The 17230-nt window shown below is 40.7% G+C and overlaps 1 protein-coding gene across 1 annotated transcript in view; it reads right to left on the bottom strand.

Moving 5' to 3' along the window:
- LOC125165943 (uncharacterized) overlaps positions 1-17230 on the bottom strand; it is a 178628-nt gene that overhangs the window by 67887 nt on the left and 93511 nt on the right. Inside the window, exons 24-28 of the mRNA XM_047859469.1 lie at positions 14036-14193; positions 12861-12972; positions 11430-11479; positions 10883-11059; positions 2447-2564 (exon numbers count right to left, since the gene is read on the bottom strand). Of these exons, the coding sequence (XP_047715425.1) occupies positions 2447-2564; positions 10883-11059; positions 11430-11479; positions 12861-12972; positions 14036-14193 (615 nt within the window). The remainder of the gene's footprint in view (positions 1-2446; positions 2565-10882; positions 11060-11429; positions 11480-12860; positions 12973-14035; positions 14194-17230) is intronic.

Genomic DNA, 17230 nt, shown 5'->3' with positions numbered 1-17230 from the left:
AACACAAAGAAATATTAAGAAGTTTCTAAGACACATATAAAAATATATGAGCATTGATGGGGATAATATCTTTGAATAAGAATATTGGTTAAACATTTTCACGATATAATATAGGATAATAATTACAGGTTAATATCTAAAAAAACAGAACAACAAAACTATTCATGAACCAGGGTTTATGCCTTTGGACAAGGTAAGTCCTGGAGTGAGGCATTTAAAGCAATGTGTTTCTCTTTGTTTAAAACCACGGTGACCATAAACACAGCACAATGTGTTTGTATGACCACTGATAGGTTACGAGGATCACAAATAAATTCCTAGCAGGAACCCATATTCAGACAACATTGCCCTGAGGGAATACCTATAAGCAAAGCATAGATATTTTTCAATGTTTTTTAAACATGCAACCTAAACCCTGGATCTTAAATATTAATGTTCAAGTGAAGAAAAAGTAGAAACATATGATCTAACTGAAAGAAGGTAGTATTTTTCTGTATATCTTAAAAACACATAAAATTCTTCAGTGAAAGAAAGAGTGGTTGTATTTTTAATTATTTGAGGAACCTCCATACTGTTTTCCATCATGGCTGTACCAACTTACATTCCCATTCACAGTATACAAGTGTTCCCTTTTCTTCACTTCCTTGATAACACTTGGTGGTCTTTTGTGTTTTGACAATGGCCCTCCTAACAGGTGTGAGGTGATCTCTCATTGTGGTTTTGATTTGCATCTCTCTGATGAGTAGTGCTGTTGAGCACCTTTTCATATGCCTATTGGCCATGTGTAGGTCTTCTTTGGAAAAATATCTATTCAGGGCCTCTGCCCATTTTAAAATCAGATTTTATTGTTGTTTAGTTGTGGAGTTCCTTACATATTTTAGGTACTACCCCCTTATCAGATACATAGTTTGCAAATATTTCTCCCATTCTGTAAGTTGCCTTTTATTTTTGTTATTTCCTTTGTTAAGCAGAAGCTTTTTAGTTTGGGGTAGTTCTGCTTATTTATTTTTGCTTTTGTTGCCCATGCTTTTGGTGTTACATCCAAAAAGTCATCACCAAGACCAATGTCAAGGAGCTTTTCCCATTCTCCTCCGAGAGTTTCTGATGTTATTTTTAGTCTCTAATCCACTTCAACTTAATTTTTGTGAGAGGTGAAAGATTTTGTGAGGGGTCCAGTTTCATTCTTTGGCATGTACAACTACTATATGATCCTCTCACTTCTGGGTATGTATCCAAAATCAGTATCTCAAAGAGATTACTACACTCTCATGTCTACTGCGGCATTGCTCATAATAGCCAAGCTATGGAAATAATTGAAGTGCCCAGTGGATGGATAAATGGATTAAAAAATGTGAAACACACACATGCGTGTGCGCACACACACACACAGAGAAATATTATTCAGACATGAACAAAAAAAAGAAACCCTGCCATTTGCAACAACATGGATGAACCTGGAGAATATTATGGTAAGTAAAATAAGCCAGATAGGAAAGACACATGTGGCACAATCTCACTTATATATGGAATCTAAAAAAACAAAAAGTTGAACTCATAGAAAGGTGGTTACCAAGGGGTAGGAAATGGATAGGTGTTGGTCAAAGGGTACAAATTTTCAGTTAGAAGATGAATAAATTCTGAGGATCTAATGTACAGCATGGTACCTATAGTTAATAATAATGTATTGCATATCTGGAAGTTGTTAGCAGAGCAGGTAAGTGTTCTTACCACACACAAAAGAAGGTAACTATGTGAGGTGATTGGTATGTTCATTAATTATGGTAATCATTTCACATTGTACACATATGTCATATTGTACACTTTAAATATATACAATTTATTTATTAGTTATATCTCAATAAAGCTGGGGCATGGGGAAAGAAAGGGTAAGAAACCTAGGTTGTTAAATAGGTGTCCACTTACATAGAAAAATTAGAGTGTTTCCAAATCGCCATTTTTCAACACTGTACTTAGTAAATACTTGAGTGCCCTGTGTATTTCTAGATCTACTCCTTTTTTTTTTTAATGGTTACCAGTAAGATAGGCACACAGAGCAACCCCTCAAAAAATAGGCTGATTACCAGGATTGTGATCTTGACCTGTCATTAGCTTTAGGGCATCAGAGTGGCGTTTTCATGAAGGGTTTGGGAGGAAATTGAGGATTAATAAGGAATGTGGGAAGCTTGAATTGTGTTCATTAATGACCAGGGAGAAACAGAACTCAGAAAATAATAAGGGCTAAGAGAAATAATAATAAAACAGGCAAGAATATTGGGGGGCTGTGTGAAGATTTCAGTTATTAGATATCCCTGGAAAAAAACAAGAGATGTTCTCTGAAATTGATGTGCTTATTAACCGCAAGACATTAAAAAACAAAAAAACAACAATAACAAAACAAAAAACTCAGCCAGTTTTCATTCTGGTACACATAAAAAAAAATACAAACCTTTTCTGGCAGAGTTTTGAACATAACCAGCACTTCAGAAGGATGGGGTATGAACCATAAATTGAGGAAGACTTTCCCGTCAGCAGACAGCAAACATCGTGGCCGGGGCTGAAAACTCCTGCAGCATTATAAGAAAGTTTGGGTAGGCACAGCATTTCTCTCTAAAAAAGAGGTGGCCCCAGCGTGAACTATTTATATCACTGCCCTTCAGCCGCAGCGCCAGAGTCTGGATTGTGGTGACACATGAGCCGGGCGTCGGAGCCTGGGCCAGCAGGCCTCCCTTCCAGGCCGCTCACAGGTGGCCCTGGCTATAAATAACTGTGGAGAAGAGCAGTGGGGCTGCTTTTAGACTCAGCTGTGCTGGCGGAAGGAGTGGGCACGGAGCGAGGGAGAGGTGAGGTAAGAAAGCAAAGGGAGAACGTGAACTAGGTGGCTAACACCATTCTAGGTGCTACATCTCACTTAATTCTTATGACAACCTTGGAATGTACCTCTTTTGTTCTTTTACAGATGAGGAAACGGAGGCACTCTGAGATCTTGCCTGTCCAGCTCCTAAGAGATGAAGTTTGAGATTTAAATGCAGATCTGTCTGGGTCTAGAATCCAGGCTCTAGAGACCAGCCTCTATTTTCCTTCCTAGCCTGCCATGTTTTTTGCCAGGTTCTCCAGACTCTTGCCTTCTTTTCCTTCTTTTCCTTCTGTGCTCTCCTCTTCCTCCGAATACCTTATTATTTGTAGGCAGCAGTATAGCTGTCTCTTTGTTGCAGGTTTATGTACAAACACATAATTCACGTATGTCTGGTTTAAGAATTTACACAAGCCCAGCTACCTACTACCTGGCCTGAGGAATAGAATGTCGCCAGCTCCTTTGATGGCCCTCTGAGAAATCACCATCCTAAATTTTACATTAACCAATGCTAGTTTTTCCTTGTAGTTTTACCACAGGTGGATAAACCATTAAAAGATTATCTTGTTGGGTTTTGCCTGTTTTCGACCTTCATACCAATGGAAGCTCGTGATCTTTGTATTATACCCACTGGAGGAAGCTGGCATCTTGACTTGGTTTCTATATCATCTCAGGACTTAAGTGGCCCACTGTAACAGAGGGTGGGGTGAGGGAGTGGTTTCCCATTTGAATGGATTTGATGCCTTTATGCCTAACTGTGTTCATCTGGTGTGAAAATGGTGCTATGGGCAGTTAACAGGTGTGGGTTCTAGCATCAGAGGACCCCATTTTGAGACCAACTTCCATCACCCACAGCTGTGTGGCCTTAGATGCATTACCATCTGAGTCTTTTCATACATAAAATGGGGATAATGATTCCTAACTCACAGGATTGGTGTAAGGAATAATTTTTTTAAGTACCAAAAAACAAACTAAAGATAAAAAAGAGTGCCAAGCCTGTGAAAAGTATTTTATAAATTGTGAGGTGCTATACAAAGTTTGTTATCATAATTTATATTATAACATCAAGTTTGTCTAGCAAAGTGGCCAAGGCTGGGTGGGGAGCAAGGGATGCTTGTGCCCTGGTAGAGAGACACATAGGAACCCCCAGGGTTATTTGTTAAGAAGTAGGAACCTGTCCATGCTAATGAGAGGATGTTGTAGAATTGAGGGTGACAGGGAAAGGCCAGAGACTAGTGCCACCTCAGGCCTGTCTTGGTTACGCTAGACAAGGCAGCCCTCACAGACAGACAGCAGAAGGAGGTGTGCAGTGGGTGTGGAGCCCCCACCCTCACATCGTCCCCTGCCCAGGGCCCCTGGGGTCCACCTCAGCCTTCTACTCTCCCCCTAGTCCTGGACAGCTGTGTTCACTCTTCTGGCCGAAACCACCATCTATTCGCCAGTGACATCTGACTTCACATTTGCACACCTGGTCCCCTCCACAGCTCCAGGCTTCCAACTTGCTTCCTTTTGGCTGGCAGTGCTTCAGGTCATCTCAAGCAAAAAAAAAAGCAAGAACTGAACTCCTTACCCTCTTCCACCCCAGTTCTGTGTCTCCTCCCATGTTAAAAGAACCACAACCCCCAGTCCCAAAAACCAGAAATCAAGGAGTCATTTTTAGACCCTCCCTCCTCCTTTACTCCTCAGGTCCTACTGATTTCATGATCCCCACATACTTGTACCCGATTTTCATTCCCACTTCCATTGTCGATAGCAAGGACTCTCAGTGGGAGGGTCTCACCTTCTATGGGACATTTTGGAAACCATAGGGGTGGTTTTTGGCTCTTGTTACCGTTTCTGGGTCGCTGGGAGAGATTCAGATGACCCCTTCCACTTACTGAAGTAAAATGTAATTCATTTTACCTGAGGGCTGGATGTTTTCAATATCAAACATTCTGAGTGTGAGACTTTGAAAATCATTACAACTCTACGTGAGGTGAATCATTGGCTTTAAACCTACCTTTCAAGTCTCAGCGTTTTAATCAGGTAATTTGAAGCTTGGGAACAAAGGATGGTGTTAGTTTGGAGAATTTCCCTTATTTCAGCAACCACAAAGTCAGACTATCCTGTCCTGCAGCAGATCAAAGCCAGTGTAATCCAGTCTTATCTCTATTGTTCAGTTCACAATGTCCAAAGGTGCCCCAAAGAAACATTGAATATCAACAATAAAAAGTCACCAGGCCTGTGGCTGAGCACACAGAGGTTGCAGGCCAAGGGGCTGGCAGCAGCAGCATGGCTGAACCAGTCCTTAGCCTCTGAGGAGCATATAGATCCCAGGAGCTGCAGGGCCCTCTTCCAAGTGTTATCCTGTACTTCTCATCCACTATGTCCTTCCATTTCCACCCCTGCCTGCAGCTGAGGAAGGGCAGAGAGAGTAGCAGGAAGTTTTGGTTGCAAAGTTCAGGAGTTTAGCCTGGTTTTCAGCCCTACAAGGAGGATTCCTCCCTTTACTGGTAGATGACCCATCAATTCCCCAGCCTGCCAGTTCCTTGACCTGCTCAATATCATCCCCCTTAAACTTAATTTAGCCACTCACTTGGGGGCCACATTCCAGACCTTGTCATTACTTGGGACCACATCACCTCCAAAGACTTAAACTCAACATCCTAAGTTCCCATATCAACATTTTATCCTTGTTTTTTCACTCACTCACTCCCTCCCTCCCAATAAACCTCCTTTATCCCCCCACCATATGCTCCGTGATGTCATCCAGCCCTTTGGTCCTTCCCTCAGCCCTTCCATCTGTCAGTTCCATTTTGAATTCACTCCCTTCCCTGCCCAGACTGGGTCTTGCAGTCGAGCACAGGAACCTTCCAGTCTCTACTTCTTTGTACTCACTACCCAGCTACCTAGCAAAACCCCAACTCTGAATCCCACCAGCTATTATGCTTTCTGCTTCTAGTTGCATGCTGCTGAGCACAGCTGGAGGAGACCATACCACTAATTGCACTGATACAACAACAAGTAAATGGTTTCCAGCCTGAACAGTGTCACCCTAGGACAACCCTTATTCTTTCTTTTGATCAGCTTTTATGCCCATTTCCTTTTCTAATAATTCCAAGTCTTCTTTCAGCCTCATACCAAACTCCTGCCAGCAGATGATGACAAGGTCTGTTATTACATAATTGAATTAAAGGCTACTGGCTGGAACCCCCCCCCCCCACTTCCTGTGGGCCCCTCCCCACCCCCATCCTCCCGTCAAAGGTGGAGGTACACACCTGGGATATGAAATGAAGGCAGCCACTGCCCTCAAGGTTCTTCCATTTCTGAGGCAGCTAGATATGCAAGCATGATTTATGATAGAAGCATGGTGTAATGGAAGTACACTTGACCCTTAAGCAACACAGGGGTTAGGGGTTCTGACCCACCTCAAAGGTGAAAATCTGTGCATAGCTTTGCTCCAAAACTTAACTACTAATAGCCTATTATTGATCAGAAACCTCACTGATACATCAACAGTCAATGAACACATATTGTGTATGTCATATGTATTATATACTATATTTTTATAACAAAGGAAGAGAAAGAAAAAATGTTAAGGAAATCATAAAGAAGAGGAAATACATTTATAGTACTCTAATATATTTATTAAAAATCCATGCATAGGGGCGCCTGGGTGGCTCAGTCGGTTGAGCGGCCAACTTCGGCTCAGGTCATGATCTCGTGGTTCATGAGTTCAAGCCCTGCGTTGGGCTCTGTGCTGACAGCTCAGAGCCTGGAGCCTGTTTCACATTCTGTGTCTCCCTCTCTCTGACCCTCCCCCGTTCATGCTTTGTCTCTCTCTGTCTCAAAAATAAATAAACGTTAAAAAAAATTAAAAAAATCCATGTATAACTGGACCCTTGCATTCAAACTTGTGTTGTTCAAGGGTCAACTGTATAAGAAAGTGCAGTGAACATCCAGAATAGGAAGTATCTGAGACCTAGTGGGAGATTATCGGACGAATTCACAGCTGAGGCTTCTGAGCTGTGATTCATTATCTCCCTCTCCACATTTCTTCTTCTTAATGGCACTGCCATTTTTTCCCCATTTAAAGAAATTGTGGCAAAATATACATAACATAAAATTGGTCATTGTAACCATTTTTAAGGGTACAGTTCAGTGGCATTAAGTACATTCACGTTGTTGTGTGACTGTCATCCCCATCATCTTCAGAACTTTTTTCTATCCTCCAAAATGGCAACTCTGTACCAATTAAATAATAATTGTACTGCCATCTTTTTTTTTTTTTTTTACCCAAGTCAGAGACTCTGGGTGACACCCTAGATTCCTCCTTTTCCTTTAGCCTCCCATAAATCCAGCACCTGGCCAACTGATTTCACCTCCTAAACATCTCCTGTCTGTACAGTGTCACTAGCTTGCTCCCCTTTTCCTGTTGTTGAAAGACAAACACCAGACTTGTGGATCTTGCCCATTGTTCTGTACATTTTACTTCCCATTGCTCATCCTCCCATACCCTGGGTGGGAGCCACTCAAGAGTCCACCTCTCTGTGCTTTCTCCCAGCTTGAACTGAAGTTCTTTTCCTTGTCCACTTGAAACACCAACCACCCTTTAAGACCCAGGTTTAGTATCCCCTTTTCCCTGCAGCCTGCCTTGCTCCCCATCCCCACCTCCCCAATCCTTTAGATAACACTGAACATTTCCTGATGGATACTTTCATTATACTCTTATCATATCTTTTTCTTTATCACAGTGTACTGTAATTACCTATTTCCCCTTGTCTGAAGGGCAAGAACCATGTCTATCCATTGCTGTACAGCACTTGGCACCAAGGTTGCCATGTACTGCTGTTCAGGTTGTGTCCTGAGGCAGCTAGCAGTGGTCAATATCCAGCCTATCTTTTGCTTGCCAAGCTCTACGCCCTGCCCAGAAGAAGGAGTGCCTTCTTCTAATGTCCATAAAGCACCATATGGGATCACGGTGGCTCTACCTGTCACACAGTAAGGGTTCGATTAATGTTAGCATTCTCTCTCTCCCTTCTTCACTCCTCCATCAGCCAACTGCTCTTGGAGAGTGGCCAAGCATCATCCAAGTATTCAGATTCTAGTCTCTTCTGGAGCCATGAAGAGCAAGGAGCCCTCAACGGACATCTTTCTTGGGAGGAGAACTCCCTCTGGCTCCTCTTCTAGAGAGACTTTGGTTTGAGGATATGGTAGTCTTTGTTAAAACTAAACATGGTACATTACAGCCTTTAAAGGATTAAGTAGCATCTTACAATTTTAAACCTACCAAATGCATGGGGTTCTTCTGGTTAAGGGATGGCAAACACAAGCAGGGAAGCCACCTTTCCCTTGTCTTTGGCCATGGCAGACATCGCCAATCAATTACAACACTCTCATAAGCTTGGAACATCTCAGAATCCTCAGCAGGGCATTAATTGTTAGAACTGATATTTAAAAGAAAACTTATTTTTTATCTTCCACCTAATCCAACTCCATATTTTAGGAATGCAGTGAGTGAGGACCTCTGTCTTCCATGACCCTCATTCCCCAACCCTGTCCTGGGGACATCTCTAGTTAAACTTGGCCTGGGGTGATCCCCATCTATCATTTCATGAACTTTCTTCAATGGTCCCTTTCTGGGAAGTCTTTCCATAGCAGTTCCATTCCTTGGAATCAACCTCTAGACACCCTAACACTAAAGATCTTAGCATGTTTAACTTCAGAGAGCTGCTTCCATTTCCTCACTCATCAGATGAAGAGTTTGAGGTTCAGAGATTGAAGAGAAGCAATTTGCCTGAGACCTCAGGGCACCTATGACTAAGCTGGGTAAAGCCTAAATATTCTAACTCCCAGGCCATGGTTCTCTCTACCTCCTTGTGGCTGATGTCCATTTTTATGAATACTCGGTACTTGGAACCACAGACTTTGGAGTTAGAAATAATCTTCTATACTACTTCAAGTTTACAAAACTTCCACAAAAGACAGAAGTTCCTTTCTCTATTGCTCCATTTTCTGAGGTGCAGTAAAAGGGACATGTTAAAGTCTAGATAGTTTAGGGAGCAGGACACAGGTATAGTGGAAAAATACTGAATCTTTATCAGTCACTGCTCATCCACTGCCTGACTATGACTTGGACTCTGGGTGTGTGCTCACTTTGCTCACACTTTTATTGACCAAAACCCTGCCATGAAATTACCACACACTAACTGGCTAGGCTCATTCCCCCTTAAATGACTGTTTCCCCTAATCTTTAGGAAACACACAGTCATCTAAAATAAACAATAAAGGAATAGAGCAAGACCTGCAAGTTAGAGAGATTTTTTTTTTCTTTTCTACTTCCTGACCTCATTTGGTTGCTTCAAATAAAACAGATCAGAAACAAAAACAGACTTCCTAAACACAAATGTAGTGAACTTGTGGTTAGAGTTCTGGAAACTATTTTAAAAATTTGATCCCAAACATAGATTAGGCTTACAAATGGCTTCCTTGGCTAGTGGGTAGATGAAATAATGAAACTAAGAAATCTTAGGGGATTATCCTGTGATCTTTCATATGAGAGAAAGACACACTTCAGCCTCATTGGGAAACAGGTGCCCAGTCAAACCCTTCAGCAAAATAGTCAGTCTGCTGAGGTATATTTGTCCTACCCCTCCCTTAAATGCATTCTCCCATTAGGTAAATCCTCAAGTCTACCCAGGTGAATGCACTGGCTGAGCTCATGAGACAAACACTGGTATCCACAAACTGGGTGCCTTATAAGTATAAGGTAGGCCTGGTCGCTATTTTGGTAGCCAGCTGTCAGTCAAGGGCTTACAAACTCAAGTTTGTTCCTTCTCCAGTACTCTCTAGCCTGTTCTACCATTCCTCCCCCTTTTTTGGTGAGTTCCAACTTACCTGTCACCTCCTCTTTGAATTTCTCCCTGAGGCCCTGGGCTACAGTTAAACACTCCCTCTTGTGCGTCCTCACAGAACATTTCGCATAACTCTAGCAGGTTATCTTTAAAATCTTTGAAGTTACTTTTTTGTTCACAGAGCTTTCCCCCACTAGACTGAATTTACTGCCAGAGTCCGTGACTTACTCACCTTCGTAACCCTGGCACATGGTGAAATGTCTGGTACTAAGTAAGCACTAAATAAGTAGTAGTTAAATAATGCATGAAGAAATAAGTGAGCGAAAGAGTGGTCTGATACAAATGTTCTTTCAATTCCCTTTATCTGTCTGTTCTATGATCATATTTATTGAATATCACTATTACTTGGCACTAAGCTCTGTACCTTATGGGAAAGAGTAAGGAGGAAACAAGCCTACCCTACAGGATGTTTTGCTCCCCCTTGGAGGCTGCATAACCGTGTAATACTCCCCACCTTTTTTTTTTTTAAAGGAAATGTGGTCACTGACTGCACAGGTATGCTAACTCCTCCATCTACTTGAGTGAACTCTAGGCAAGGTGAGTTAAGAATAATTGAGAAACTGGATAAGGCACGAAAAGGAAGTATGGGAGCAGCTCTGCTCTTATCATTTAATATCATTCTACATGCATTTTTTTCCTCTGTAAGAGAAATACAGAAGGACAGATTTATCCAAGGCACTGGGGTATCAATGTTGTGTGTGGGGGGTGGGGGGGTGGGGGTGTGTTTCTTATTCCTTCTGCTCCATTGGGAAAAATATCTGAAGCCAGGACAGCTCAAGATCAACTTTACTTATTTGTTTGCTCATTTTAGATGCTGGCTTATGTAAAAGGGTGTGACTGATGAAAATCTCTGGGATCTCCAGGGGAAAACAAAACTACATAGATTGAAAAAGCAGTGAAATAGCCCATAAACAGAGAACTTGTTCTGGGTTCAAATACAAAGATACTGTTATTCTTGGAGTGTTAGCTCTTTCTTCTGCCCTTCTGAACCAAAAGACCAAGGTCAAATGCAGTAAAGAAAGCAATTCCCATACCAAATGTAACATGTCTCTTCCTTCTTCCCTGGGAGGCATAGGGTGTGTGGGGGCAGGGGGTGGGGTGCCGCTTGGAGTAAAGAGCTCTAAAGGAATTTACACACCTGGGGTCAGCCTTGAGGCCCTCCTTGGAGTCTCTCAACCCTTTCTTTTCTCGTGGTTGCCCCACAATGAAAAAGGTGTCCCTGATAGCAGGGAAATCTTCCAGCAGGGCTCTCAGGCTATTGCAGTATGCCATGATCTGACCCCGAAGAGCATAGTGAGACATACGGCAGTTCAGTCTGAAAAGTCAGAAGAGATGATATCCAGAAGGTGAACCAAAGTTTTTGCGTCATTCCCAGAAAGATCTACTTCCCTGAAAGACCTTTCAAAGAGAATAGAGGACCTCATCCAGAAGAAAGTTCTATCTGGGTCAGGTTGCTATTGCCTGAAGGCAGAGGCATGGACCTCTTCAAAGCACCTCCTAGCATTCGCTTCTGATGCTCTTCTGTGTATCAGAGGATAGTTTGGTTTGGTTTTACCCAAGAGAATTGTGTGTTTATTTAAAAACCAACCACCTGATTCATTGTCTGGATTTCTGTGTAACACTGCAGTTTATTGACTTCACAGTCAGAGAAATCAGCATATGTTGTTCATATATACTATACTTACTTCTGACAATATTCAACTATAACGTCCCTCTTGAGTTTACCAATTTCATCCTGTGATAAAAGAGAATGACAGTTCTTCTATTAGAAGGTTGGCTATAAAAACTCTCCATCCTACTACATGTATACATACTTATAGCAAACTTAAGGCAGGAAAAGCCCATGCGGTTGAGATATTCTTTCTGAAGGCCAACTTGCTGTGAGCCTCTGTGGTTCTCTCTCCTTCTTGTAGACCTTGCTGAGTATGCCAAGAATACAAGACCCTGACTAGTCTTTACCTGGGCCATTTCTCAGGGTTCTATTTGTAAAGAACAACCTCGATGGATAAGGGAATGTCTCCCTCCAGGAAAAATAGTAAGCTTGCCATTTAAAAAGAGGTGGATTCCTCAAGTTCAGTGTCATGAACCCAATGAGTTGTGACAACTCAAGCTCAGTGTCATGAACCCATTGGTTGTGACAAAAACCCAGTGCATGAATCTAGGCTCCTCCATGTTGCCCCCTTGGGACTTGGGAGGCAGAGGGAACTGATAGAAACATGAAGCTCATGTCACCTGTTCTACTGTGAGTCATAAAGTTCTTTGTCTCTGATCTAGGAGTCTTGTGTCTTCTAATCTGACAGGCATTGGATAATCCTGAAGAGCAGTTAATGAGCTATAACGTTTTTCCCTTGGTCAATATTTTTTGAATATTGTAGTAAAAAAGACAATTGAATATCTCAATTACTTATTAAAAGGAGTCCTTTGCCTCCATTATTACTCAGCAGTAATCTAGAAGTCTGGCCTCCCTTACATCCCATTTGTAGAACTGGATTAGGGAAATTTAAGTCTTTCCTTTTCAGTCACAGATAGGGAAAAAGCTTAGAGTTGTAGACTTGTGATTTATCTCCCAAATAACTATATATTAGTCTAATGACTTCCTCCTCAAAAAAATTAATGAGTAATGAAATGATATTCACAAAATTAAGCAATACTTTTAACTGATTAAAGCCTTAAATTTTATAATATTTTCCAATAGATTATGCTAGCATAAAACCCTTAAATAAAAACATGCATTAACATCTGGAAAACCAGATAACACATAAATTCGATAGTAAGAGCCCTTGCTCACCTGTCTAAACCCCTGAACACCTGTGGGTTATTCAGGAGTGGGCTAATGTTCCAGAGCAGGTGTTGAAACTAGTTGTGTTTAGAAAGTGACAAAATAACATGTGGTCTTGGAAAAGTGTACGTATTTTTAAAAGTAGACTGCAATTACCTTGAATTACTTCCTCTCTATTTCTTATTGAATTCCCTTTTTATAGTTCTTTATATTTTCAATAGTCCTATCCAAATAGGCTGAAAGCAACAGATTACAAGTTAAGAATTTTTATTTGCTCAAATATAAAACACAATGAGAGCTTTATACTCATTTAATGTGTCCTTCTCACTAAACTCACATGGTTTTTCATTCTGTCAGCCAACGTTTGTTTCTTGAGGAGGAAGGCGTTCAGCATCATGTCCCGCAGCCCCACCTTTTCTAGTTGAATAGACACAAAAGCCTCTGGCGCCCTGACAAGTGAACAGAGACATCTGAGCCCAAGGCAGCAAGTAAGTGGACATATTATAAAAAGACAACTCAATAGCTTGCTGGAGGACAGGTATACCTGGGGATGATACTGGGCCTTGCAACAGAAGAGCTGGTAGCTCTGTCTCCATGCTTTTCATCTTCTTCAAATGTTTACAGTTATAGCCACTGGGGATGCTGATGTGTCCCCACCCTCCTTGGGGCTCCCATGTGCCTGAAGCATGTGTCAGCAATCCCTCCTCTGTTCCAAACTTCATTGCCTGGCTCGGTGTTTTTACTACCCAGGTCCCTTTGTGCCCTCCTGGCCTCTACTGCAGGGGTCCCTAGACTGAAGAGGACTCTCAAGGGTCCTCTTGGCTAGACATATTGGTCTTAAATGTTCCATCCACATGTTAGGACTGTGAACTCTATTCGAAGTCTGGCCACGTGTCAAATTAATGGCATCTTGGGTAATAGAGCAGTTTTGCTTATTATTTTTTCCACTTAAAATCTTCCAGAATTAAACTATCATTGGAAATAGTCAGAATATTTATTATAAAATACAAGTATCTCTCTCTGTCTTAGTGAAAAGAGGTCAAGACATAATAGGACTTCCCTGATTTACAGCCATCTCTCTGTAGAGGCTGTGCCTTTCTGATAATGCAGCACCGTATTATTCTAAGCAATAGTAAAACCACTGAATAGTAAGGTTAGTTCTGTGTTTTTCAGTTTAAGATAAACACGGAAAGTTTGGAGAGGCCGAGATCCTTGTGTCTCTGTATTTGAAAAATATAGAGAGAGGGAAGACAAAGAGAAAGGAGGAAAAAGGAGAAAAGAGGAGAAAAGGGGTTGAAGTAAGGAACCATTGATAATTGCCTTTCATAAACTGTATATTGGAAGAAGTTGAGCCTACTTAGTGTTCATACAAGGTCTTCATCACAAGGTCTTAAAAATTAAACACGTGCTAGTCACTTTGGGAACTTAGGCATCCTTCAATACTATAATACTATGTTATTAATTGATTTAAAAGAGAACACTTTTGTTATAAACAAATCCCTAGTGAAGTACCTTTTGGTAGCCTGGAATCTTTCCGAAGGATGAGTGAGGGTGTCTGGAACTTTAGGAGTTGGGGCTAACTGCAAGTTTTCTATGCCATTCACAATTCTGGAATTTCTTTTTCTGGCTGGACCCATTCCACCATGATTTCTCAGATCTGAACTTGTTTCCTAAAATGTTTTAAACCGAAGAGAATGGAATTATTAAGTTTGTTGGATTTGTAAGCTCTGTAGTACCGGCTGTGAAATTATCTCACAGCCGCAACTGACCCCAAACACATGTAAATGCTTGAGTATGTGGGGTGGGGACGGGTTGGAGTAGAAGGGAGAGAAGAGAAGGGAAACCGAGGGGAGAAGAGGAGAGAGTAAGAGAAGGAAGGGAAGAGAGATTTTGTACAATCTAAGGGTGAGGGAGTAAGTGTAACTATTTTCCAGAATAAAGTGCAGTTGTCTAAATTGCCCTGAAAAAAGTTCTTCATTCTACAAGTTAGCTAGTTGGAGTGCTCTGTGTAGAGTGGCCTGTTAAGAAATACTGCTGATAGATTTCATGGCTGCAAGGTCTGAAAAACTGAGGCAGGGTACTCATTGTGGTTCAGCATAAGCAAATGGAGGTGGGATATATGCTGTCATGCACAATGTAATGATAAAGGGCAGGGGAAGGGAGGGTGTGGAAGAAAAACTTTTCTGTGGTATTTTGTTGTGGCAACATAGGTGGACTGATGCAGGAGCAGTAAACACACACTGCTTCTATACGTCTATCACCCTCTCAGTCCTTAACTCTGGACAGTCTTGCTTTCAAGCAAGTCTTGCTTTCAGCCCCATTAGAACTTCTCTCTCAGTTGGCAATGAGCTTTTGAGGATGTCAAATAACCTCATCTTCATCCCTGCTCTTCTGGTTCTTCCCTCTACATTGAACTCTATCAACTTTCAACTTGTTATTTTTTTTTCCTCTTCTTTTAAAAACAAGAGTTTCATTGACATATAACTGACATTTAATAAACAGCACATATTTGAAGTGTACAATTAGAAAGTTTTGGCCTATGTATACAACTATGAAACCAACTCTGCAATCAAAATAATGACCATCCCTCCCATCCAGCCCTCTTCCTCAAGCAACCACTGCTCTCTGCTTTCTGCAACTATAGATTAGAATGCATTTCCTAAATTTTATGTAAATGGAGTCATGCAGTATGTACTCTTTTTTTGTATGGCTTCACCCATATTGTTGCATATCTCAATAATTCATTTGTGTGTATTGCTGAGTAGTATTCCATTGTATGGATGTACCACAATTTGTTCATCTATTCACCTGATGAGGGACATTTGGGTTATTTCCAGTTCTTGGCTATTTTAAATAAACATCTGTGTATGTTTTTGTATGAACATGGGTTTCCATTTCTCTTGAGTAAATGCCTAGGAGTAGAATGGCTGGATCATATGGTAAGTGTATGTTTAACTTTTTAAGAAACTGTCAAACTGTCTTTAAAAGTGATTGACCATTTTACATTTCCCTCAGCAGTGTATGTGAATTCCATACCTTTCACATCCCTGCCAACATTCAAAACAGCCCGTCTTTTAAATTTTAACCATTCTCATGGGTGGGTAGTAGTTTCTCATTGAGGCTTTAATTTGCATTTTTCTAATAACTAATGGTGATGAGCACTTTTTTTCTGTGCTTATTTACCATCTGTACATCTTATTTGGTGACTCATTTCTTCTTGAAACATTCCCCTCTTTTGGCTTTGGTAGAAATGCACAATTTTGTTTCCTCCCTGTCTCTCTGTCTTTTTCCTTCCCTCCTCCCTTCCCTCATTTCCTCTTGTTCCTTTTCATTGTCTCCATTGTTATTCCTTCTTATTATACCATCAGCTGTCTTTCTGTCCCACACTTATAGGAAAGCATATAAGCAGACACACACATATTTCTACATATTCATATATTACTATATATTCATATATTACTATATCCATATACCTATAATACCTATACATATATCCAATACCGATATTGATATAGATATCCCTAATGTCATTACACCCATGCCCCGTGCCCTATCCAGTGACTTTCAACATTTGCTTCTTGAATAGATCTTAAGGAGTGACTCATAATCCTCTCAATCTCCATTTCAACAAGAATAACTCCACTTATATTTGTTTTATATACTGGTATTCTTTATAAGATTAAAGTAATTGAATAGAGAATTCCTATGTCAACTATGTATGAAAACCACCAGTGATGGTCAAGCTGGGCTCCTCATTTTTATCTAGTACCCATCTGCCCTCTCTTGTTTCCATGCCTGTGTTATCTGAAGCTGTTCTCTCTGCCTGTCAAAAAGCTCATCCTTTGGGTTTTCCCAAATGCCCCCTCTCTAGGCTGCCCTTCCTGGTTCCCCAGATGTGACCTCTCTTTTCTTTAAATTTCTTCTATAGCTTGTTGAACCTCTTTTATACCTTGAGCTTAAACCCCTTGTGAGTCTGTCAGTCTTATATACACTGGTCTATAAGTTCCTTAAGAGCATGAATTGTTCCTCAGTATTATCTGATGAACCTAACTTACAGGATGTACTGAATTAAGATTTTGGGGGTTGAATTTTTAAAAATCAATATAACTCACTCTATCCTTATTTCCTACTTCAGTATTTAATTTTATGGGGATTATTATCTAGCAGTAGAAGCAAGGAATGAGTATTCTTGCCATACTCATAAATTTGTACTCTCCTATTAACATGAAGAGTAGAAATAGATAGAAGCTGACAAATGTGATAATGGATAAATATGGTATATTTAGGGCAGCTATATAGAATCTATAAGACTTAAAGAATGTTTAAGGCCATTTGGAAAGTTGATTTCCTGAAACTATATTTAACTTTACTGGTGAATATACATACACATGAGAACTATACTATTGTTTAAAAAAATTGGGTAAAAATCCCTATGAACTGATTTGGAGTGATTCCCAGGATATATTGTTAAGTGAAAAAACAAAATCCAAAAGAGTATATATGTAAATAAAATCCCAAACCCCTTCATGATAAAATCATTCAACAAATTAGGAATAGAGGGAAATGCCCCAACCTTATAAAAGGCATCTATGGAAAAACCATAACTAATATCATAATTAATGGTAACAGATCGAAAGCTTTCTCCCTAAGATCAGGAATAAGATAATAATACCCACTCTTGCCATTTCTATTCAGCCTTGTACTGGA

This window comes from Prionailurus viverrinus, chromosome B2 (assembly GCF_022837055.1).
Source record: "Prionailurus viverrinus isolate Anna chromosome B2, UM_Priviv_1.0, whole genome shotgun sequence".
NCBI classification, from domain to species: domain Eukaryota; kingdom Metazoa; phylum Chordata; class Mammalia; order Carnivora; family Felidae; genus Prionailurus; species Prionailurus viverrinus.
This window is presented reverse-complemented; position numbering and strand designations above follow the sequence as displayed.